Below are 25,450 nucleotides of genomic sequence, written 5' to 3'. Positions count from 1 at the left end.
TAAGCTGTCAGAGGCCTGGCCTGGGAAGCAGGAAACCCCTGGAGCCTGGTCCTGGCTCTGCCACTGACTGGTCAGTGGCCTTGAGCAAGCCTCTTCCCCTCTCTGGGCCTTGATTTCCCCATATTGCAAAATAGAAAATTAGAAAATCTAAAATCTCCTTCCAGTTCTGGCACTCTGTGGTTCTAATCTAAGACTACAGCCTAGAGACTTGGGAGGCTGCTGAGGACAGGAGGTCAAGACACCTGGATTCTTTTTTTTGTTGTTTTTAAAGATTTTATTTATCTATTTGTCAGAGAGAGAGAGAGAGAGAGAGAGCACAAGCAGGGGGAGCAGCAGGCAGAGGGAGAAGCAGGCTTCCCCACTGAGTAAGGAGCCTGATGTGGGACTCGATCCCAGGACCCTGGGATCATGACCTGAGCCGAAGGTAGACGCGTAACTGACTGAGCCACCCAGGCGTCCCGGGACACCTGGATTCTAACCCCGGCTCTCTCACTGACTTACTGCATGCCATTGTATGACCTTAGGCAAGTAGCTTCTCATTTGTGGGTCTGGGTTTCCCTGTCTGTAAAATGAGGAGGGATTAGATTAATGAGATGACCGTTACCATCCATCTGGGCTCCGTCTCTGAGCCCTGGCTTATTCTGGTGCTCCCAGAGCCAGCTCCCCATCTAGGACATGTCCTCCATCAGAAAGCGGGGCCCTTTACCTCAAAGTCCCCCAAGAGTTTGGAGGCAGAGCGTGGGGGTACAAACAAGGGCTTGGGGACTAGACTTCTCTGACCTTGACCCCGTGGCTCCTTCCCCAGAATGAAGACTCAGAAGAAGAAGAGCAATGTAGCATCAGCAACCACTGGGCTTTCCAGCGAGAAAGTAAATGCTGCTCTCGTGGGGGCTCCTCTGACCTGCTGGCCCCCCCGAGCCCTGGCCTGCTGGGGACCTCCAGCTGTGAGAGCGTCCTCACAGAGCTCAGCGCCACTTCCCTACCAGCCATCACCGTGAGCCTATCGCCGGAGCCAACGGACCTGCCCTCACCCTGCCGTGTCCCCAGCCCGAGTAACCAGCTCCTCCTTAACCCCACCCAGGGCCAAGAGGGTCCCCGGGACAAAGCCAAGAAGCACCGTTCTCGTAGCTTCCTTAAGCACCTCGATTCTCTGAGGCGGAAGGAAAAGGGTGGCGGTCAGCAAGCGGAGCCCGCGCGTGGCCCAGCCACCTTAGAGAAGGCCACCAAAGCCTCCTCTTTCTGCAGTCGCCGTGGCTTCCTCTCAGCTGGATTCTACAGGGCCAAGAACAGGGCAGCCACCTCAGCCGGTGATTGCGGCCCTGCGACTCAGAGGGCCTGGGAGGCCTGGCCTGTGGCCATGTTTCGGCATCCGCAGCGGGCGCACCGGGGGGACTGCCTCGTGCATGTGCCCGGGGACCACAAGCCAGGCACATTCCCTCGCTCCCTGTCCATCGAGAGCCTGCTTCCTGAGGATGGACAGCGCCTGGCAGATTGGCAGCCAGGTAGGCCCCGGGGCTACGAAGGGCGCCGGGGCTCCTGCGGCTCCACGGGCAGCCATGCCAGCATCTATGACAACATGCCCGAGCTGTACCCAGCGGAGCCACTACTGGCCGGGGCTGCAGCCGAAGAGGACGAGGGCGCGGGCGGCTACGCCCACCTGGACGATATCCTCCAGCACGTGTGGGGGCTGCAGCAACGGGTAGAGCTCTGGTCCCGGGCCATCTACCCAGACCTGCGGACTGGAGATAAGGAAGAGGAAGAAGAGGAGGAAGAAGAGGAGGAGGAGGTCACTTCATCACTAGAGATGGCCACAGTTGAGGTCGAAGGGCAGGCTGAGGCTCTGGCCCAGATGGAGGCCCCGGCCCGCAGAGGGTCCTCGGCCCTGGGCCAGGCTGATGTTCCGCCAGTGGTCCCAGCTCAGGTTCAGGGTCGGGCGCAGGCTGAGCCCCTGGCACAGGCACAGGCCGAGGCCGGGGCTCAGGCCCCGAGTCCAGCCCAACATAATGGGCAGGAGGCAAATTCAGGCGGGGAGCCCACCTCTGCCCCCAGCCTGACGGTGGAAGACAGGCACTCCGTTGCTGACACCGTGGCCTCCTCCAGTGAACTGGACAGTAGTGGAAAGTCGGTGAACGAGCCCGAGGCCGCAGGCTCGCCGGCTGGACCTCAGGCATCAGCACCACGGGAACGACGAGATTCAGGCGTTGGGGCCTCACTTACCAGACCCTGCAGGTGGGAGGTTTGAGCAGGGCTGGGGACAGAGGACTCTGTTGTGTCTCTCTGTCTCTCCCCCTCCCCACCCTTCCTCTTCTCTCTCTTCCTGCCCCTCTCTCCACCACACAACTCTCCCTCAAGCCAATTTCTTAGTCCCGAGACCCAGGGGCAGGGTCTCCGTTCCCTCCCGGTTAAGTTCAGGGCCTGCCTCTGCTATGGCCTTGAGCAAATTCTAGCTCCTCTCTGGCCCTTGGTTTCCCCATGTGCAAATCAAAGGTATTAGAGGAGATGGTCTCTGGTCCCCAGCTTTGCCATCCTGGGTTCTCAGAGCAGGCCCTCTGCTGCAGTCTTGGAAGGGTAAGGGGATGATGGTACTGCTTGGTGGCTCTAGATGGGCCTCAGCTCGGTGCCACCCTCCCTGACAGCATCTTGGCCACTGGGCAGCCCTGGAAACTAAGATTCAGTTTTTCCACCCTGGGGCCCAGTAGCAGCACTGACAGCAGTCGCGTCTCCCCGCATCTGCTCTCTTTGGGGAGAATAAAGGGACCAGAAGAACTCAGCCTTCCTTAAGATTCATCCAAACCTGCTCCCCTGGCCTTCTCTGCCCCCCTCATCTTTCACCAGGAAGCTCCGTTGGCACAGCTTCCAGAACTCCCACCGGCCCAGCCTCAACTCAGAGTCCCTGGAGATCAATCGGCAGTTTGCCGGCCAGATCCACCTCCTGCACAAGGGCTCGCTGCTGAGGCTTACCGCCTTCATGGAGAAGTACACCGTGCCGCACAAGCCGGGATGGGTCTGGTGAGTGCTCCCAGGCCGCGGTGGGGAGGGGGGGGGAGCTGCTCACCCACGCCCTGGCTCCCTCCCTGTCCCCACTCCAGGACCCTGGGAGGGTCAGCCCCAGAAGGTGGGTGCAAGCGGGAGGAGCCCAGAAGCCAGCAGTGGTAGGTTGTGCCAGAAAGCTGGAGGGGCCGTGGCATGGCTTGCATGTGGTCTGTGGGGGATGCTCATGGGACGTGCGTGTGTGTGTGTGCCATGTGCGAGGAGGACTGGGGGCCGGGGACCCCAGTTCCTCCAGCCGTACCTCCATCCCAGCCTCCAGGCTGCCGCCAGTGAGATTGTCCTGAAAGGCAGCTTTGGTTGCTGCTCTCCTGATAAGCACCCTTCTGTGCCCCGCCCCCCTCCGCCCCCTGGTGCCAAGGAATGTTCAGCTTCCTTGCCATCCTGACCCTTTCGTGTTCTGGCCCTGCCCCAGCTGCTGGGGTCCTTAGCCTGCCGCCCTCAAGCAATGCCACCATGTAGGCCAGTGGGGTCGTTGTCCTTCCCTGAGTGTGCCGTCCTCTTCTTCCTGCCTCTTTGCCTTTGTCCATGCTGTTCTCTCCGCCTGGAATGCCTTTTCCCCATTTCTCCTCTGGGACAACACCTACCTATCCCTCAAGAGCCTGCTGAATTTCCACATCCTCCCTGAAGCCTTCTCTGATCCGCTAGGTATAGTTCTCCTTCCTTGTGGGTCTCTCCCTAAGTTCTTGCTTGTTCCACTCCTGACCACGTAAACTGTCCCTGCCTGTTGACACAATTATCCCCTTAAGCAGACCGAGAGCTCCCTGGATTCCTCTGTGACTCCCTAGGGCCGGGCCCCGAGCAGGTGTTCAGGGAGTGTTGACCCTGGGGGCGTGGTGTGTCTCTCACCCCCGCATCCCTACCTGAGCCCCGAGACTGCGGAGTCTCCAAGCTGTGTCTGGGCCGACCCCACACCCCTCACGGACCTCTTGTCACTCCCCCAAACAGGTCAGTGCCCAAGTTCATGAAAAGGCATAAGACCCCGGACTACCGGGGCCAGCACGTGTTCGGGGTGCCCCCCCTCATCCATGTGCAGCGCACCGGCCAGCCGCTGCCACAGAGCATTCAGCAAGCCATGCGCTACCTGCGCAGCCAGTGCCTGGACCAGGTGAGCCCTGCAGGGGGCCTGCAGAGAAATGGCACCGGGGAGGAAAGCCAAGGCTGACGAGTGGGGGAGGGGAGCCGCTCGGGCCTTTCTGGCCCACTAGAGACCCTTCTGGGCCTTCCGAAGCTGAAGCCCCCCTCTGCCCGGCTCTCTGCCAGCTTCTTTCTGGCCCGGGCACTGTACGCCCCATCTGTAGGAGCCTGCCTCAGCCTCGGTCCCTCTTTTCCTACTTATTCCTGCTACAGCCATCTTTCTCCTTGACCCTGAGGCTATAAAAACCTTCTCTTTGGTTTTGCCATTTTTCTCCTACCCTGCCCGGCAGGAAGCCTGGCAGGCTTGTAAGTCTCTGGGGTGGCCTACGCTCCTGACAACGAGTCCAGGGCTGGCCTCATAACCTTCCTCCCCACCCCACCCCTGCCCTGCATGTCTCCCTCCCTCTCTTCCCTGCATGGGCCAGGTGGGCATCTTCCGCAAGTCGGGGGTGAAGTCCAGGATCCAGAACCTGCGCCAAATGAATGAGACCTCGCCAGACAATGTTTGCTATGACGGCCAATCGGCCTACGATGTGGCCGACTTGTTGAAGCAGTATTTCCGGGACCTACCAGAGCCTATCTTCACCAGCAAGCTCACCACCACTTTCTTGCAGATCTACCAGCGTGAGTCACCTGCACCTGTCCCCAGCATCCTGCCCCGTTCTCGATCTCCCTGAATCCTGGGGTTTGTGAGAGATGAACCCGGTGTGGGCATGAATGAGCTCATTGGAAGATCTGCTATCCAGAGCTGGGAAGGCCCTTGGAGGGAGACCACACTCTATTCCCCAAACCCCTCATATGGAGACCTGGACTGAGGCCCCGAGGAAAGGCAGGGGCTTCCCTAAGGTTACATTGTACATTAGAGCGGGGCTTGATCTAGTATGCAGAGACCTCCCAGAGCCCATCTTTACCCTTTCCTCTCACTGACCTCCTTTGGGACCACTGTGCCCTCTGCGTTCCTAGAAGCAGGAGACTTGTTGCCGGAAGCTTCTAGGGGAATAAGAAAGCCGTTCTGCCATTCCTTCTTCACAGTCCTCCCCAAGGATCAGTGGTTGGCAGCAGCGCAGGCCGCCACCTTGCTGCTCCCCGATGAGAACCGCGAGGTCCTACAGACCCTGCTCTATTTCCTAAGTGACATCGCCTCTGCTGAAGAAAACCAGATGACAGCCGGCAACCTAGCAGTGTGCCTGGCACCTTCCATCTTCCATCTCAACGTCTCCAAGAAGGATAGCCCCTCACCGAGGTGAAACAGGGCAGGATGTGGCAGGGCCAGGAGGGGAGGGTCTGGGCCCCCTTGGGCTGCGGACCCTTGAGGGCTGGCCCTGCAGTTCCCAGGCGTCACCACAAGGGGTCAGCCTGACTCTTCGGGGGCCTGGGACCGGTTGGATGTTTTTGAAGCAGGGCCTTCTAAAGGACAGCGGGTTGTTTTGTGTTCGGGGGAGCTAGAAGCCAGCCGGTCATCCATCTTGTCTTGTGCCCGTGCACCATCCTCTCCTCCCCTTCCCTCCAGGATCAGGAGCAAACGCAGCCTGGCTGGCCGGCCGGGCCCTAGGGACCTGAGTGAGAACATGGCTGCCACCCAGGGCCTATCACACATGATCAGTGACTGCAAGAAACTTTTCCAAGTGAGTAACTCTAGGCCCAGATCCAGGGGAACCACCAGGCCAGAGGTTTGCACCCACAGGCAGAGACAGGGCCCAACTTGACACATACCCCCTCAACTTCCAGCTCTTGCCTTACAAGCTTTCTCATCTACCTCACTGCCGTGGCCAGGCCTCTCTGCCCCTGAACATGGACCTGAGAGATCCCGTGGGTTCTGGGACTGATGGCCCCTGACCTTCTGTTGCTCTCCAGGGCCCTAGTGCATATATGCTCTCCCAGGTCCCCCAGGACATGGTGCTGCAACTATGTGGCTCCTACAGCGCGGCTGAGCTCAGCCCTCCCGGCCCGGGCCTGGCTGAGCTGCGGCAGGCCCAAGCTGCCGGCAGGAGCCTGAGCCTCTACATGGAGGAGAGCGTCCAGGAGCTGCTCCGTGACGCTGCCGAGCGCTTCAAGGGCTGGATGAGTATGCCAGGGCCCCAGCACACGGAGCTGGCTTGCAGGAAGGTGAGTAGCACACTGCCCGTGGCTGCCGCGGAGCTGGGAGAGTTCGCAGGGCAGGCAGGGAGGTCCAGAGCCCCGTCAGTCGCACTTTGCCTCGGCTTGATCTTGGACGGTGTCAGCCGGCAGAGCCAAGGACCTTCAGGACCCGAGAACCTGATGAGACCAGGGGCTCTCTGTTGGGCATCGCCGGCCGGAATTCCTGTACCAAAGCCCCGCTGCAGACACATCAGCTCCGTGCGTGCAGAGCCTCACCTCCCGTATCTTTCTGCACCACGGCCGTGCAGAGTGCTCACACTTGCATGTTTGTGCTCCGGCCCCAGCTGACCTGCCCCGAGCATTACATGTCCCAAGCCACAGGAAGCCTCAACTTGATATGCCCTCTCCTTCGGTCAGAGCCTCCTGTCATGTCCCGGACCGGAGGTGACTTCTCTGTCCTTCTCTTGGCGCTAGCCATCCTCTTTCTTGGATTCCCACGCCAAGTAAGACCGCGAGCCCAAGGTTTGCCGTGTATACACCAGTCATGGTGAAACTTCCCTCCTGGGATAGGGATGAGAGGCTGGCACGGCGCCTGGCACATACGGAAGACCCACCGAGTGGCAGCTGTGCCCCTGTCCTCCTGCCTGTGCTAGATGGCGGGTTCCTTGAGGATGATCACCATCTTCTCTTCCTGTTCACTTCCAGAAATTCCAAGCCCCGTGTCCCTTTCATGGTAGAGCCTGGTAGGCCCCAGAGGACTTGCGTCTCGCCATCTCTCTGTGCTTTTGACTAGGTGGAGAAGCAGACATCCAGAAAGGAGAGAGAGGACAGGGAACACAGGGACGGCCTGTCCGGATCTGGCTAGGGTTAGCAGAGGACCCCTGCAGCCTTCCCTTGTCAGGGGCTGAAGTGAGGGCAGGCTGGAACTGGGGGAGGGGGTGGGAGGGGCGGAGTGGGTGTTCTCCAGCTCTGACGGCTGTCCCCCATCCCCACTCCCGTGGCTCGCAGGCGCCAGACGGGCACCCCCTGCGTGTGTGGAAGGCGTCCACTGAGGTGGCGGCCCCTCCAGCCGTGGTGCTACACCGTGTGCTGCGGGAGAGGGCCCTCTGGGACGAGGACCTGCTGCGGGCCCAGGTGTTGGAAGCCCTGACGCCAGGCGTGGAGCTGTACCACTATGTCACCGACAGCATGGCGCCCCATCCCTGCCGCGACTTTGTGGTGCTCCGGTGAGGGCTTCTGGCTGTCGGCCTGCCGTGCGCGCAGGACCAGGGAGGTGGACTGGGAATGGACGCCGGGAACCTGACCGTGTGTGTGTCCCTTCCCCACAGGATGTGGCGCTCTGACCTGCCCCGCGGCGGCTGCCTGCTAGTCTCCCAGTCCCTGGATCCGGAGCAGCCCGTGCCAGAGTCAGGGGTGCGGGCCCTGATGCTCACTTCCCAGTACCTCATGGAGCCTTGCGGCCTGGGCCGCTCCCGGCTCACTCACATCTGCCGCGCTGATCTCAGGTACCAGGCCCCTTCGGCCGCGGCACTCTCCCCACCTCTGCCCCGCGCCATCGATCCCTGGGGGCTGGGGGTGAGGCCTTCCTTCCTTCCTCCTGCCCAGGGCTCCAGGGCAGAACCCATGGCTCATGCCTGCCTGCTTCTACCTCCCCAGGGGCCGTTCTCCTGACTGGTACAACAAAGTCTTTGGGCACCTGTGTGCCATGGAAGTGGCAAAGATCCGGGACTCCTTCCCCACCCTGCAGGCAGCTGGCCCCGAGACAAAGTTGTGAGCCTCAGCTTGGCACCAGGCTGGCACCACCCAGGCCCCTCGGCACCAAGGGAGTAAGGGAGTAAGGAGAGGAGAGCAGCCCCCACGTGTTGCTTCCAGGGGCAGAGCCAGGCCCTTGCCGATCCAGCAGCCTGCTGTCCCCTTGGCTTCCTGAAGCTCCTCCACGCATACAGGGGAGGAGGAGAGGATTTCAGTGTCCCATCTCTACTCCACCTGCACCCACCAGCCTGTGTTCTGTCCTCCCAAGAGAGAGGAGTCATTTTCAGAAGCAGAAGCCTGCTGCGGCCCTCCAGGCCCACCGAGGCACCATCAGTCTGAAGCCTTGCCAGCACCCCCCACCTGCAGGGGGAAGGAGCTAGAGAGCAGTGTGTGCGTCCGGCTCTCTGCCACTCCGAGAGGCCAAGCCGTCCTTTTTGGTGCACGGGTCCCTTTGAGGTTGGCAGGAGGCTCTGGTCCTGCCTTGGGGCCTAATATTGGCCCTGAACTGGCTCTGCCAGAGAAAGCAGACTAGAGAGGATGAGCACAGGGCAGCCCCAACCACCATGAGCTGTTTTATTGGTGTAAATGCGATGCCGATTCTCATGAGGCTGATTTAAAGAGTGGGCACTACCAGCAGGCAACAGGGCAGTTTGGGGCAGCCTGGGACATGCTAGTGGGGGGCAGGGGGCTTCCTTTCTCAGGTCTCAGGAGACCAGTGACTCAGTCTCCCCGGCTCGGGCCCCCTACTTGATCTGCCACTCCCTGGTGTTCTGTGCGGCCCTTGGTCACACGCTCTTATGTCTGGAGAGCAAACGGGCTCACTGCCACCACACAGGCCAAGCAAAAGCAGATGGTAGTGAAGAGACACATATCTGTGTCCGCGTCCCTTCTCCCTGCTCTTCCTGCCTATGGTGACAGGCTGACATAAGAGCCCCGTCATCAAGCAGAGACCTGGCCCCTGCTTCCGGCAGCTGGCCAGCCAGATGGAAGGGCCGAGTCTCACCTCAGCCGGCTGGGGCTTGATCCAAACCTGATCCGTCCCACCCAGCAGCCATCTTGGCTTACGTGGAATTCCAAATGACGTTCAGATGCCAAATGGTGCTCTATTTTTCTTTCAGCTCAGTAAACTGGAGTGGGATGGGTCCCAGCCAATGTTGTAATTTTTAAGCCTATTTTATTTGTACCTATAAATACTGTACAGTCAGAATATATATATGTATTTGTATATATATATATAGATACATATATATGCACATCTATATATGCACACATATTCTATCGTGAGTATATTATAATCTGTGGGTGCGAGCAGGGGTCTGGAAAGCCCGAGGGAGCAGGGATGAGGGAGGTGGAGGGCAGGAACCATGTGACCCCTCGGCAGAACAATAAAGCATTACTAGAGATGGACTCTGGTTGTGTGACTGTCTTCCCTGAGATGATAGGCTGGGGACTGAGGGCAGGTTACAATGTGGGCTGAGTGTTAGCGTCAGAAATTGTGAACATTACCAGTGTAGGATTTGGGGGGAGGCCACAGTAGGAATGGGAGGGCCTCAGCTCTTCTCTGTGGGAGGTGATTTGGGGGTGGGGAAGGTGGCACTCCAGGAAGCCAGGGCTTGGGCAGAAGCTGCAGACCCCCCGTCCCCTGATCTGGGCAGGGCCCCCAATCGGAGTGGCGCACAAGGATGACCTCAGGCATCCTGACAGTAGCCCTAGGGAGAGATGCTCCCGGCTCTGCTTTCCTTCCTTCACCTGTCATGCACAGCCCAGGCTTCAGGATGAAGAGTGGAAACCCAGCCCCTGGAGGCTTGGAGACCCTGTTTTCCCCATAATCCAGCCTAAGAGAGGTCGGAGTGCCTGAAGGCAGCCCCTGGTCTGGCTCCAGTGGCTAGCAAAGCCCCAGGGGCGGGCTAGAAAGGCCCCCTTGTCTTTACTTCCCCACAGGAAAAGGCTCTCTTTGCCGCACTGCCGTAGCCATAAAGCTCCCGAGCTCCTAGGGGAAGCTAGAGAGGAAGCGCAGGCTTTGCGATCCAATCTATGTTTGTACCCATTGAGTGCCGTTGGGCCGCCTGGGGCAAACAAGCCCTACTGCTCTCCCTCTATTTGAACATCCGCCTCCTCGTGGGCCAAACAGGCCAGTGACATCTCGGCACAAGCCCGGCTCAGCAAGCCTTCAGTTTGGCCTGCCCCGCTCGGCCTGGACAGGTTGGGGCATCTGTCAAGTCCCACTTCTCTGTTACCTTTCATTCTCCTTTTTTGGGTTCAGTTGTCCCTACGTGCCTTTGGCCTTTCTTCACTGCTGCTGCCTGGGGACCTCAGCTAGCCTTAGGAGGGAGCACAGTGGAACAGAGGTCCTGTCAGCCCTTTGCCTGTGGGAGAACAGTGGAGACCCCCACATGTGGGTATGGGTGATGGGAGATGGCTCAAGCAGGGTTGGTGTTAAGGGACACCGGGGGAAGCTCCAGCCAGTGGTCTGAGGCAGGCAGCCAGGGGACCTTCTGGCGCAAGCACCGCCTGACCTGCTCGTGGAAGGAGGCTGGGGCGATGGGACAGAGTATAGGGTTGAGCATGCTGTCAATGGGTGAGATGAAAATGACCGCCCCGGTGATGGTTGCTAGGAGACAAATAGTCGTGTATGAGGGAGATTCTTGGAAGAGCCAGAGAATTCCTCCAAACTTTCAGCTCTGGACCCTAGCCCTGGACCAGCTGCCCAGTGTGGTTCCTCATCTCTGGCATTCGTTGCCAGAGTGGCTGAGAGTAGATGGTAGACCCGGGTTCAGAATTAGCTCCATCATTTCCTGGCTGTGATCTTACGTGACACATTTAACCAATCTGACTTCTTTTTCCTCACAGAAGATAAGGCTAATAATTACTTATATACTGCAGTGTTGTCATTAGGGTCGAATGAGCCAATGGCTATGAATGTGGCTGCACAGTGCCCAGCAATGGTGGACACGAATAAATGGTAGTCTCCCCTACCCTGCCTCCTACCCGCCTCCCCCTCGCCAGTCAGCCTCTGTGCAGAGGGCTTGGGCTTGGGGGGATGGGTGGGTATGCACATTATGCTCTGCTTGGCATCGAGGCCCTGCCTACCTCCTTGGCTCTCAGACCCCCATGGCCTCAGCTGCCACTATGCTGGACACACCTCATCAGGCTCAAAACATCCCAGTGACCTTTTTGTATCCTAACTACCGATTGGTTTTCACACCACTTCCGCCTTGAGAATTTGGCTCCCTGGCCCTATCTTCCCTCTTGAAGCCCTCCTTCCTCTGCGCAAGGGGAGCTCTTCCCATTTCTTTGACCAAAGCTCCTGACCCTCTTTCCTTGCCCCTTTCACTTCTCTTCCCTCAGTCCCACCTCAACCTCGGTCATTCCTCCAAGTTCTTCCTTGGAAGAACCACCCTGCTTCACCTTTCTCGTCAGGGACCTCACTGGCGTCCATGGTTTCAGTTTATACTTCCATGCAGATGCCCCCCTCACTCCCAGAGCCCCATCACTTCCTTGAGCTCAGGCCAGTATTTCCCGCTGTAGGAGTGGGCCTCTCCACCTGGAGGCCCCCCCTGCATATCAGACTCACCAGGCCCAAGCCAAACTCACCATCTTCCCACACATAGTGTGCTCCCCCCCGCCTGCTCTATCTCTGTTAGCACTGTTGTCTTCCTGGCTCAGCTCTCCAAATCAGCCAGAACTCCTCCCTCCCTCTCACCTTCCCACGTAACCAATGCATACAGGCATCCATCCATCAGTCCAAACCCTCATACATTCTGCCATTCAACAGGTAGTCGCAGAATGCCGGCATATAAGCCAGACTCGAGGCACCGAGAATACTGCAGTGACCAAGACCAACAAGGTTCCCCATGCCTTTAGCAGCCATCCTAGTAGTTGTACAAGTGGAGGGAGGTAGACGATAAACACATACACAAGCTAACTTCAGCTATAAGGGTGGTGAAGGCAATCAAGCAGGGTAAGGCAGTGGTGACTGAGCACTTACGTCCATAGGATGATCAGGGAAGGCCTCTCTGAGGAGGTGATACGTAAGCCAAGACCTGAGGGCGGAGAATGAATCAGCCATGCAAAGATCTAAGGGGAGGAGTTCTGGGCAGAAGAAATAGCAGATACAATGGACCTGGGGTGGAGGCAAAGTTGGCGTTTTCTGGGGGTGAGCAGCTGTTTAGCACGGCTGGAATGCAGGAGCAAAGGGAGGGTAGAAGGAGAGGGCGTGGGAGAGGTAAGTAGAGGCCTGGATCATGTGGGCCTAAAGGGGAGCTAGCCACACATGCTGTCAGATCTACCCCGGCCGTGTCTCCTGTATCCAGCTTTGACCCAGTGTCTAGGGCACCCTGTTCATATTGCATGCCTTTCCACCGAGACATTAGGAAGAGTCATCACTCACCTCATTTCTCTCTTATCCTGCCCATTTCCACCTATACTTAGTACCAGGTGAATCATTCAAAAGTCAAAAAGTCAAGTATCAGCCTATGTTTTTCAGACTGTGGCATTCAGGACCCCGTGATGTGGCCTTGACCTTGTCCACCAAGTTTCTTCTTTTCACTTCCCTTCTTCGGCCATGTGCCCGACATGCTCCTTCCATTTCCTCTGCCATGAGCAGACATAGAACTGTCTTGGATTTGGAAGACCCAGGTTCAAGTCTCAGCTCTGCCACTTCTTAGCTGTGGGGCTGTGGGCAAGTTATTGAAACTTTTGGGAGCCCAGTTTCCCCAAACATAAAATGAGGCTTGGAGAGATGTGCAGATTACTTAGCAACGTAGGTCAATTATTACAAGGTGTTATTACCCCCAGACTTCATCATTCTGGCAACGCCCGATGCCAGTATATCCCCACCATGAAGCTGTCCCTGAAGCTTCCAGCAAGGTTTCTTGATTCCCTCTTCTGAGTCCTCATTGCCCTTTGCATCTGTTTCTAAGCTTCCGTCCTGCTTATGTCTCCTCTTAGTGTTCTTTGGGTACCAGTCACATGACCCCCATTAGCCTGGGAGCACCTGGGATCAGGATCCTAGTGAGGATCATCTCTGAGTCCTTCATAGTGCCCAGCCCAGAGAGTCAGGGAGGCCTGGTGGAGGGCATCTGGAGATATACAGAGGTGGGTTCAAGTCCTGGCTCTGCCACTTCTTAGCAGTGTGATCTAGAGCAAGCCCCTTTGCTCTCTGAGCCTCAGCATTCTCATCTGTAAAGTGGGTGTTGAGAGGAGCCCAGGCGCCTAGCACAGTGCCTAGTACACTGACAGGCCTAAAGGGAGTGTTTCATCACCACTGATTATGTTGCCTTGTTCACTCCAAGCCCTTGCTCTACAAGGTTCCCTCTACTTGGCTTGCTCTCCTTTATCTCCACCAGCTGTTCACACCCTTCCAGCCCCAGCCAGCCTTTCCTAACCAACCCACTCCCGAGCTCCTGAAGCACTTTTGGAGTGGATCACTCAAAAAGCACTTTTTGTCGCACAAATCTAACCTCAATTGGACAAGCCTGTCTCTTTGCCTAGCCTATGACATCAAGGACAGGGACCCAGTAAGAGTCATCTCTGTGGCCCCAGTGTCCAGCACAGGGTCTCAGGAGGTGTGTGCTGAATGCAGTTACGTATTTGGGTGCAGCAGCAGGGAGACATGAGAGAGCACGAGGCAGGGAGTGTGAGGGTGGGTGCACAGGAGCCCAAAGGAGCCTGGTAGAGTGGGTGCGAACTGCATCAAACCCTTCCCCTGCCTACAAGGGAACGCATGGATACTGAACTGTCTACTGTGTAGCAGCACCACGCCATGCATTTTCCCTCACATGATGTCCTTTCAACCTCTAAAGTCCCCTGTGAGGTGTTAGCACCCCCCCTTCTTCTGGACGGAGATTTCAGAGTCTGAGAAACAAGGCGACTTGCCCCGGGGTACACAAGTAAGGGACTGAATGGGGACTTCTGCCCAGACTCCTAAGCCTGTCTTCTTTCCACCGGAGCCCAGTGCAAAGGGAGAGGACACTCCTACCTCCCACTGCTGGCTTCAGTGTGTGTGTGTTGGGGGGGGGGGCAGTGGGGAGTGAACTGGGAGTGGTAGGTATGAGAGCTGTTGAACAAAGGAGGAAATGTGTTTGAGGAATGCTGGCTGAAGAGTAGCCTGGCCAGGAGAGGGGGAAGAGAGCCAGGGATGGTAGGATGCACAGTGATGTAGAGACTGCCCTCATCTGCCCTCACAGCCTGCTGGCAGTTGGCCTGCTTTGCCCTGCCCTGCCTCCTGCATTTTAGCAGTGCTCCAGAGGGCCCTAGGGTGGCCTTGGGCTGCTGCCGTACCTCTAAGACAAGCAGATGGTGCCTCAATCAACGGGGAGGGCCTGGGATTGAGCAGAGACCAAGGCTGCATCTGGACTTTCATGCGTCCTTCCTCTAGAAACAATATTTAAAATTATATTTTACAACTGCATCGGTATAAAGGTAAATATTATTTGGGCTGCCCTATTCATTATATATGTGCTATTATTATACTCCTTTTCTCTTCTGATGTTAAAATAAATTAGGATGAAAACATTTTTATGGGCCCTAGATGCCAGGCCTAATATGCCTAATGATAAAGTGGCCCTGGCAGAGGGCAGCACAGAGCCCATATTAAAGTTAAAACGTTGCTGCTCAGGGGGAAGAGAGGTACTCAGGCCTGGGCCGCTGGATGCCTGACTCTACACTTCCGGTGATCTAGCATGTGCGACTTGTAAGGGCACTTCTGGCCTCCCTTGTTGGAGTGTAGACACCTCTTCTCATTTTCTAACTCTACTCCAGCTATGCTTCCTAGTCCAGGGAGGCAAGCAGGTTTCTGTCAGGGCCTCTAACTGGCTTCTGTGGCCTTGGACAAGTTCTTTGCTGTCAAATGAGAGCAATATAGCCCAGGGCTCATGACTGGGAGGCAGAGCTCCTGGGGTTCCCGGCCTTCTTTCCTCTGAATCAGCAGCTGAGTCAGTGGCTTCAGTTTGTCCGTGGAGTGGGACACATTGTCCAGGTCACCAAAAAACGCCGGCATAAACAAGTGCAGAGTAAATGGCCATGTCCTGGCCTGTGACTGCTTTATGAGGAGAGGAAGAAGAGGAGGTGGGAGGAAGGTGAGAGGGAGGGTAAGGGGGCAGGGTGCTAAGAAAGGAGGCAGGGCCCAGGGCCTATGCAACGGAGGAGGAACCACAGAAATGAAAACCAGCCTGTCTCCAGTGTGGTTGACACAGCTCACATTCCTGTTTTCTCATTACTCACAAAACCCTGAAGGTAGGGATAATTTTGAGCCCCATTTTAGAGGTGCAAAAACTAAAGCTCAGAGAGGTGAAGGAAGCTACTTGCCCAACGTTCTACTCAGCTACTTAGTACTGGAGTTAGATTTGAACAAATTGGGTCTGTGTGACTCAGTGTCGGGTGGGTGGGAAAAGATTAGTCAGCGAGGTGGGTGGGGAGAATGAGTGAGGCAAGAGTGCCTTTTCTCGTGGTTTCACTTGTCTGGGGGGCCAGGTCAGTCTCCTTACTGCCTCCTGTAAAGTACGCTCGATTTGCTTCCAAAAGACCTTCAGGTGGGTATCAGCATAAGGGTAGCTAACATTTATTCAGTACCTACTATATCCAAGCACTGCTTACACAGTTTACATGCGTTTCCTCCCCTAATGCTTAGTGTGCAATTATGATGCCAAGCAGTGTTGAGCACTTTATATGCATGAGATCATTCACTTTTCACAACAACCCTATGATTAATAGCCCCACTTTATGGATGAGAACACCTGCAACCCTGAGAGGTGAAGGGACCTACCTGAGGTCACAGAGCTAGCAAGTGGGGGAGCCTGAATTGGAAGCTTGGGCTGTCAGACTCTGAAGACCAAAGAAAGGCAGTGTTTGGGCACGGCAGTGGGCATTAGACCCAGTGGGATAAGGTTGGCAGAGTGAGGGGGCTGAAAATGGAGCCCAGCCAGAGAAGAAGCAACACGTGACCGAGACACTCTTCATCCAAAGGGTGGTGACAAGTGGTTTCTTTGTCCATGGAGGAAAGAGAGGAAGTAGGTCTAGGGGAACGACTGGAAACATTGGGCGTTGGATGGTAAGGAGCACTTCCTCATTCTGTGGCTCACTAAAGCACCGCTTACCTGGCAGCATCTTACCTGGAGACAGAGGCTGTCTAAAATGACTCCCATGAGGCCTGGAGGTTGAACCAGAATTTGGGGAGGACAGGCAAGGATTATCTGGCAAACAGCAGGGCTGAGTTCCTTTCTGGAGACCAGGTCCCAGGGACAGGTGGGAGGAACAGAAATGAGCCTGAGCCCCAAGCACCAGATTTCTTCCACCACCTGCCCCCTCCCAGGCCAGGTTTGCATCTGGCTGCATATTTGATTATTTACATCTGAGCGGCAAACTTCCTTCCTACTCTGAGGATTAGAGGCCCAACCTCTCAGAAGGCTTTGCACCCCCCATCCTCCCACAAGATAGGGAGCTGGAGGACAGTGTGCAGTGCTGTAGCATCATTGAGTTAAGTGCACCACCAGCTGAGGCCTCAGGTCACTAGGGATGGCATGGTGAAGAAGGGCAACAGGACAGCACTGTCAAACACCTTCATGCTACATAGGCTGCTTCGATCTGAATTCCACAGCAGGTCCATGTGATAAAGGCTTAGAGACTCATTTTACAGGCCAGGGAAACTGAGACTCAGGGAGTGCTAGAATGTGAGAGGAAACACGGAAGATATGCCAAGGGGCAGAGGTTTAAAGGAGGCAAGATTTCATTCTAATGGTATAGTGCAGGGGGAGCACCATTTTAAGGTAGCATTTGAGAGAAGCTAGAAGAGTAGGATGATTTGGGGAGGATGGGAGGAAGAGATCTCATGGAGGAGAGAAGAGTGTGAGCTAGAGTTGGCAGCTGGGAGAGCACAGGTCCCACCTAGTGAACTTAAGGAACTGGGTTGGCAGGTAAGTGCAGTGGATGCAGGGAGAGTAGGGGGATGGGTCTGGAGAAGAAGCTCCCCAGAGGGTGACTTTGAATGGAATTCCCTAGGGCCTAGGCCACAGGGAGCCATTGAAGGTTTTTGAGCAGGAGAGGAGTATAATGAAAGCTATGCTTAAGGAAGATAAACCTGGCAGCATGGTGGGGTGAGGTTAGAAGGGGTACACGAAACCCAAGGAGAAAGCTGTTTCTAAGACTCCTGGAACGAGAAGTTAAAGGTCATGGACTGGGAGCCAAGAGGTGTCAGTTCTAGACCCCATACAGCCACTGAGTCCTTGTCCCTCTTCTCTTGGCCTCAGGGCTCTGATCTGCACAGTGGTTTGGGCTTTGGTTCTCCAAGGGTCCTAGAACCAAGACATCCTGTAGCTCTAACTTGCCAAGTTCCCTCCAAGAGTTCCTGGAGGAACCAACTCAAAACCTTGGTTACTCCTGCCACATGGGCCACAAGACTGAAAAGGTGAGGGTGCCTGAGGGGTGGTTAAGCAGAGGCATTACGGGCAAGTGTGCGGAGAATGGAGTCACTTACAACATAATGAAGGCCTTACAGCCCTGACACATGGAGGTGCTCAGACCATTGATAGTGTCACACTCTAGGACCCTCAGGGTAGAGGAGTTGGAGGGTTGAGCCCAGGGACACCCCTGGTGGCACTGGCTTTGTCCAGGCACCCCATGGTGATGACAGATTTTTTAGAGAGGAGAAAATCAAGGAGTTATGATGCTCGGCCATGGTGAGCACCTAGCAGGACAGGTAAGGTCTTAAAAAGACCCAGCTGGGCTCTAGAAGGAAAGTGGCACATTGCCCAAGTACTTGGCCTTGCAAACAAATGCCATTTCACTGTTAATACAAAGGCAAGGCCCAGTGTCCTCCCCTAATCCCTGTCCCCTTCCCGCCCTACCAGCTCTCATCCCAATCTACTTCCAAGTCCTCCTAGTTTGTATGGCTGGGAGTGCTTGGGCCTAGCTCACAAGTGTTGGTTCCTGGAGTTCTGGGTCTTAGCCGCAAGCAGGCAAGGGGCCTGGCAGGAAGAGGGCCTCAGAGAGGTACGGGGAGCATTGGAGCTGGTTTAGTTCACCACCCACACCACAGCCTTCTCAGGAAAGGGAGGCAGAACCAGAGTAGCTGCCTTCAGCTTAACCCAGTGGTTCTCAACTGAAAGCAATTTTTCTTTCCAGGGGATATTTGACAATGTCCAGAAATGTTTTTTGTTGTCACAACTAAGGTATAGTGGGGAGAAATGTGGTAGTGGCACCTCAAATGCCATGCAGAGGCTAAGGATACTGCTGCTCAGGCCATAGGACAGACTCCACAACAAAGAATTTCCCAACCCAGAATGTCAATAGTGCCAAGGTTGAGAAATGCTGGTCTAACTCAAATCCTTCCAGTTGCGATTTGGGTTAACTGGCTAAGGCCATTGGTACCGAAGTCTGTAAATCCAGAAAATCAAGGTTGAGAAGATAAAGGAAGATGAAAGGAAGGGCTGCGGAGAGTTGACTGTGAGCCCCCCAGCCCTACTCCCAGAGCTCTGAAGGAGGGGCCCCCAGCTTGGGTCTCTAGGTACAGAGATGAAGTGGGCATGTAGCTGAGAGAATTGTGCAGCAGGAAGCTAGAAGGTGACAAGCAAATAGGCAGGACTGAGTGCTCGCCAGGGACTCAGGACTCTGCCAGACACCCCGGGAGACACAATGCCTAAGAGTCACCTCTTACAACCCCATGGCCCTTGACACCCAACTAAGCATTGCTCTGTCCACGGGTTCCTGCAAGCTTCACAGGTGCTCCACGGGACTGGCAGGATGAAGATTCTTCTCTCTGCTCTGGGGGAGTAGAAAAAACACTGCTCTGAGAATCAGGAGCCATGGAGTCTGTCACAGCTCTGTGACTTCTGAACTATGTGACCTTGAGCAAGACCCCCCCCCACTCAGTGTTTCCTCTAAGCCCACCCAGTGTAAGTAGAGACATGGTCTAGGGATCTAAAGCAGGGTCTGTCCTCCACACCCCCACCACTTCCAGGGGATAGACTTGGGGACTTCTGGGCCCCTGTTCTCTGGGAAGAAACTCCTGTCCCTCTCTTGGTTGCAGATAGGTCTATGCTTACACACACACGCTTACAGACATGTGTACTATACACACATGCTCATGTGTGCACACACACAGTCACCAGATTCTTTGCTCCCTGGCTGGAGCAAATGTGGGGAAAAAGGAGGACAGGATTAAGAATTTACAGAAAGGTGAGTTCCTTACAAGAAACTCAGCTCAGAAAGGTCTCCAGGAGCAGCTGGATGAGGTTATTGCCATCCAACATCCTGCGGGAGGCAAGCCTCAACAAGTGGGTACAGCACGTGGGCACTGCCCAGGCAGGAGTCCTATCTCCAAGATGGGGTACACACAGAGGTGTGGTCTCCAATCAGCCTTTCCCTGAATTGCTGTCCTTATCCTGGACAGCCTCGAAGAAAGCATCATGGAGTTGCCCTGATAGTGGGGCCAAAGAATTTTTTGAACATCTGAGGTGAAGTCTCCTTCCAAGGGTGGGCCTTGCAAGGCCCTCAGCCTTGCTTTGTTCTGGTTTATCCAAACACAAGAGGTGACTGCCAGCAACCAAAGCATGAATTGGTCTCACTATTTTACTGTTCATGGGGTGCTGAGGCTATACAGTCAAGGTGACATGTGCCACCCAGGGAAGAGACCCATACACGATTTGAGGTCATTGAGAATAGACAACACACACACCAGGCTCAAGTGGCATGACTCTTACTTGCAGCAAGAGAGGAGAAAGTGCACAATACCCAGCCCCTTGCAGAGTGTGGGATCCCCCATGCCAGAGGATCTGTTTTATAGCTGGCAGCATGACTGCAGGTGCCCCACTTCATGCTTTGGTGGAAGGACTTGATCCTATCCCCTGTGGGGTCTGAAATACAGAAAGCTGGGGGCAGGCTTGAGGGCCACTGATGTGGGAGCTTAAGCAGAACACATGAGTAGGCATCAAGCCCAGAACAGGGAGAGATAGTCCCTCACAAGGCTAGAAGCCCAGTGCAATGTTCTAGGCCCAAGGCCCAGTGGAGGTAGGGGGAAATGGAGGGTGAGGGGTGGAAGACTGCAGGAGACTGCCTTTCCCAACAGTCACTGAGGCTTTTCTTGACTCCTTTCCATCTCCTTCCCACTCCCATAAGGAAAGAAGCTACTCACAGACACTCCAGGGAAAGGGCCTGAAAGAGCCAGGGAGAGGGCACCACAAGGGCCCCAAAAGACAGAGCAGAGTCTAGGACAAGGGCAGGACTGGGCATGGGGCTTACCTGGGCAGTGGGTGTGCTCAAGGGTCAAGGAGGACTGGCTTGAGTTAAAAAGCAAGCGTCAAAGAGCAAATCTAATTTAAGTGAGAAATACATGGCAAATTCCTAGTTGGCCATGAAAGACACAGACCTTTTTCTCTGGTGAGTCTTCCCATGGAGGATTAATTTTTCTAAAAGTTACTTTTGCCCTAAGGGTATTGCCTCCTTATAACAACCGCTCCTCCAAAGGGGCCAGTCAGCCCACCAAATGCCCAGGGTTGCCAAGGGAACAAGTGAGAGTGGTGATGGTTCTCTTGGTCTTAGACCAAGAGTGAGGACTAAAGTCTTGGTCATCTTTGTTAAGGAAGGACTTGGTAAGGTCTGGGACAGAAAGCAGTAACAGATGTCCCTTCAGACCTGACCAGTAATCCCTAGGATCAGAGACAAGTGTAATTCTTGGGTACAAAGTCACTTCTAACTGAGGGCTGAACACACTTCCCTTTCTTCTGGCCTCTGCCAAAGGCTAATAACCAGTGGCCAGTAAACGTGGGCTCCAAACAATACCAAGGCCACCCCAGGCTCAAGTTTCTTTCTGGGCTGGGTTCCCAATCTCCCCTCTTACCCAGCCAAACAGCTGAACATTTCCATCTTTCTCTAGCTCCCAAAGCCTCACCCCATCCCTACTCCCTAACAACCAGGCTCCAACCAGGAAACCCAGCACTCACACCTTTCTCAGTTCTGACAAACCTTTGAAAGCCTTGGGAGTAATAGGGTGGACTGAGTTGTCAAAAAGAAGCTGTTAAGCAAAGAAAGGTGCTGGGGTACCTTATAATAGCCAATGCTCTCGTGCCCCAGAGAAGCCCAGGGCTCAAGGGAGGAACCAGATCCCCATGTGTTGTCTCTGGCTCCATTGACTCTCCCAGATTCCAGTATTTCTATCTGGGCCTGCCAGATATCTCATTCCCTTCCTTCCAGCAAAACACATGGGGCTTCACTAAGTCAAGCAGGATCTGCAGTGGGGCCTGCACTGAGGAAGGTAAATGGACTTTGCAGGAACTTGGTCTACTTTCACCATACCCTGAAAATTGGTTTGATTATCTGCAGCAACTATCAATAATTGGCAGCTCCATCTTTCCAGTTGCTCAGGCCAAAAGCCTATCTTTCTTGCATACCCCACATTCAATCCAAGTTCTGTTGGTTCTCCTTTCAAAATCCATCCAGAAACTTCCTGCTCCCTTACCACACCCACTGATCCCACCCTAGTCCTTGCTAACATCATCTCTCCCCTGGGTGATTGCAAGAGCCTCTCAACTGGCCTGCCTATTTCCACCCTAGCCTCCTACACAATTCATTCTCAATATAGAAACTAGAAAGACCATTTGCTCAAAACTCCAATGGCTTCTGATTTGCTCAAGTCTTTGTGATGGTCTACAAGGCCCTGCCCAAGTTTGCCCCTTGTTACCTTTCTAACCACGTCTGCTACTTCCCCCTCATTTTATCTGCATTGGCCACACTGACCACCTTGTTCTCCCTTGTCAGGCCTGCTCCTGCCTTGGTGTCCTTACATTGCCTAACTCCCCAGATACTGGCAAAGCTTTCTCTCTTACCTCCTTGGAGTTCTTACTCAAATATCAGTGAAGCTTTCTTTTTTTTAAAATATTTTGTTTATTTATTTGAGAGATAGAGTGAGTGAGAGAGAGCACATGAGCAGAGGCAGAAGGAGAGGGAGAAGAAGCCTCCCCTCTGAGCAGGGAGCCCGATGTGGGGCTCGATCCCAGGACCCTGAGATCATGACCTGAGCAGACGTTTAACCAACTGAGCCACTCAGACACCCCATCAGTGAAGCTTTCTGTGGCCACATATTTGAGATGGCAATGTATACCCCATCCTTGGCCCAACACTCCTTATGTGATTTTTCTGCTTTAACACCATCTGACATACTATGTCATTGATGAATTTCATATATTGCCTGTCCCTCCCCACTCAGCAGAAGCCCCACTAAGGGCACAGATGTTCGATAGGTTTGGTCTCTGCTGTATCACCATAATCAGGACAGTAGTTAGTACACACTCAATGAATAAGCATTGAATGATTAGCAGTGAAACCCTTCAAGTCAAGCTGGGAAACCCTACCCTTCTTCAGTTGGATTGGTGCCCAGGTGGAAGCATCTTCAACATGGGTTGTGAGTCCATCAGAGCAAGGACTATGCCCATCTGATGCAGGACCTGGCACTTTGTATGTACCCAGTGTTTGATCAATGAACAGATACTAGGGCAAGTTGATAGGCAAATATGAAGTGACTAAAAAGTGGTTTCTCCTCTTTGGTAATATGTTTGCATTTCAAAGGAGACCTCTCAAAACACAATGTTTCAACCCCAAGGGTGGAAACTCAGGCCCTGCAGCCACCTCAAAGAATGACTCTTGGAAAAAGTGAGGTTTGAGGTACTCCTTGAATTTCACTCCAGCCCCCAAGCTCATATCTCTTATCCTACATTCACTCATTTAACAAAGATTCCTTGAGTACTTATTTTATATCAGGTTCTAGGAAGGCTAGGGTTCTGCCCACAAGGAAGCTCATCCAAACCTTAACTTTGGCCTTTTTTTCTAGTGTCTTTCTTTTCCCCACTTCCAAACTCTGAGACTCAGAAGGAAGGAGAGGGAAATGGACCCAGAGAGACAAGAGATGCATCACCTGCATGGTGGCCAGGACGCCCCAGTGCCCTTCTGTGGAGATGGGTGAGTCTTTAGGCTTTTCCTTCCATAGAGGCACTACAGCAGCTTATGGGTAAGGCCCCAGTGGAGTAGAACCTGACACTGACACACGCTGCCTGTGGGCCAAATGGGGGCCACCTGAGCAGGGGGATGGCCCTCCTGAGCTTCTTAGCAGACATTGTTTTTTTTTTTTTTTTTCAAATTAGTGAACAGTGCTGAATTAGTAGGATGGACTTGCCCAGTGTATTGGCCTCACTACTGTGTGTGGGCTACAGCATCACTGGATGCCAATAAGCTAAGAATGATCAGCCATTCTTACTAAAGCAGGATAGAGTATCTTATATAATGTCTGCTGTTCAATTTCAAGTCCGTTTGTTTGACACACAGAACCTGGAGCATTCTGAGGGTTTCCTAACAAAAGCTTCCATATAGTTGACACTTGAACATATGGGGATTAGGGGCATTGATCCCCCACATAGTCAAAAATTCATGTATAACTTTTGACTCCCCCAAAACTTTACTAATAGCTTACTGTTGAGTGGAAGCCTTGCTGATAACATAAACAGTTAGTTAACATATTTTGTATGTTGTATGTATTATATACTATAAACTGTATTCTTACAATAAAGTAAGCTAGTGAAAAGAAAATGTTATTAAAAATCATAAGGAAGAGAAAATACACTCACAGTATTGTACTGTAAAAAAAATCTGCATATGGGTCACCAAGGTGGCTCAGTCAGTTAAGCGTCTGCCTTCGGCTCAGGTCATGATTCCAACGTCCTGGGGTCGAGTCCTATTTTGGGTTCCCTGCTCAGCGGGGAGTCTGCTTCTCCCTCCCCCTGCTCTTGAGCTCTCTCTCACTCTCTCTCTCTCACTCTCCAATAAATAAATAAAATCTTTTTTAAAAATCCACATATAAGTGGACCCATGCAGTTCAAACCCACGTTGTTCAAGGGTTAACTGTACTTGCTGTTGCTCCTTCATTCCCTCTTTCTTTCTATCCTTCTCTTTCTTAAAATCTCTTTCTCCTTCTCTGCTGTTCTTTCTGTCCCATCTTTCCATCCAGCATTCACTGAGAACTGGCAAGCCTTGTGCTGGGCTCTGGGCCCAGAGTTGAATAAAGCTGAGACCCTGCCTACAAGGAGCTAAAAATCTCATGCAAGAGACAAATATAGAAATCATTTCAATACATGGCCATTACTGACAGGCACAGCCGGGAGAGTGAGTGATGAGTAAGGGTGGGGGTAGCCATAGTAAGTTTCCTGGAGGAGGCACAAGTATAAGAGTCCTCAAAGATTAAGTACGAATTAGGCAATGGAAGGGCCAAGGAAGGCATTTGAGTTGAGAGGACAGCATTAGTGAACATACGGGAGCTGGAGGTGCAGGCAAGCACTAGGTTCCAGAGACCTGTCAAGCCAGTGCTCCTCAAACTGTGTTCTGCTGAACACAATGTCCTGTGAGAAAGTTGGTAGAGAGGAGGGTTTTGGTGAGCCTCAGTACACATTATTATAGTACAGGTGCTGATCTGTCCTGTAGTAAAGACACCTGCTTTACTTTGTTGAACCCAGTATCCTCTTAACTTATTTACCTTTGAGGCCCCTTTTGTCACAAGATCCCAGTGATCATCCCAGGCCACAGAGTTTGAGAAATGCTGCCATAAACATGAGGGAACGAGCAGAGGGTTTCAGTCTGGGAGTGATGAGATTGAGCCTGTTTTAGAAGGCTCACTCTGGACACTGAGTGGGTCATGGACTGGAGAGGGAGAGAAGAACTGCAGGGAGATCAGAAGAGACCACTGCAATCACCCAGGCAAAAGAATCGAGAGTTCCATCCATAGCAAGGATGCAGCAGGGGTGATGGATGGCATTGAAGCCTGTATCATCTTTGAATTGGGTGCAGTCCATGTGCCCTAAAGCTTGCTCACAGACTAATACTGAGCCCCTTCAGTCAGCCTAGTCTCACTGTAAGTCTGTCTGCACTCCCCACCCAGCCCCAGTCACCCTCCCAGCCCCGACTCCTCCCGACTGCCAAGGATACCAGTGTGCTGGCACTTACGAAGGTTGGGTTCCTGGCTTCTTTCCACCTTAAAACCTTAAAAGGCTGAGGTCTCACAAGGCTTATACTCCTCAATTCCATTTCTCCCTAATGGGATTTGCAGCCTGAGCAGACCTGGCACCAAGCTCCCTTCTCTTTTATGAAGCATTTTAAGACTTTCCACTGGAGGGACTTTGTTGAGAAGGCTGGCTAGACTGGTGGAAGCAATGAAAGAGTGAGGAGGGGGGGTGCAAATAACAGCTCTTCACCCCATGGATCAGCCTTACTTCCTCACCCCAGCCAAATGCAATTTCAAGATTGCAGATGGAAACACTCTGACAGACTATTTCTGTGGGTAATGGTGATAAGCAGCTTTGCCCACATGGACACACACTATGTACACCGAACAAGGCCCCCAGGCCTATAGGTACTTGGGCTGCCCCAAGTGTTCAAAAAAGGAAACATGTAGCCAGTGACC

General features: G+C 53.9%; 1 protein-coding gene across 7 annotated transcripts in view; it reads left to right on the top strand.

The window, feature by feature from the left end:
- The window catches only part of STARD8 (StAR related lipid transfer domain containing 8), a 79,064-nt gene extending 69,641 nt beyond the window's left edge, over nt 1-9,423 (top strand). For 6 of the 7 annotated variants that reach the window (XM_078065047.1, XM_078065046.1, XM_078065050.1 and 3 more), the window contains 11 exons: nt 806-2,229; nt 2,836-3,009; nt 3,090-3,152; nt 3,997-4,156; nt 4,611-4,809; nt 5,218-5,428; nt 5,696-5,810; nt 6,067-6,291; nt 7,273-7,490; nt 7,593-7,769; nt 7,921-9,423. In XM_078065047.1, coding sequence (XP_077921173.1) covers nt 806-2,229; nt 2,836-3,009; nt 3,090-3,152; nt 3,997-4,156; nt 4,611-4,809; nt 5,218-5,428; nt 5,696-5,810; nt 6,067-6,291; nt 7,273-7,490; nt 7,593-7,769; nt 7,921-8,038 — 3,084 coding nt within the window. In that variant the 3' untranslated portion in view covers nt 8,039-9,423. The remainder of the gene's footprint in view (nt 1-805; nt 2,230-2,835; nt 3,010-3,089; nt 3,153-3,996; nt 4,157-4,610; nt 4,810-5,217; nt 5,429-5,695; nt 5,811-6,066; nt 6,292-7,272; nt 7,491-7,592; nt 7,770-7,920) is intronic. The other variant, XM_078065048.1, reaches the window with a different exon arrangement.
- The last annotated feature ends 16,027 nt before the right edge of the window (nt 9,424-25,450 follow it).

The sequence above is a fragment of the Halichoerus grypus genome, chromosome X (assembly GCF_964656455.1).
Source record: "Halichoerus grypus chromosome X, mHalGry1.hap1.1, whole genome shotgun sequence".
Taxonomy (NCBI): Eukaryota; Metazoa; Chordata; class Mammalia; order Carnivora; family Phocidae; genus Halichoerus; species Halichoerus grypus.
Note: the sequence above shows the minus strand (reverse complement) of the source record. Positions and strands in the feature narration are given on the sequence as shown.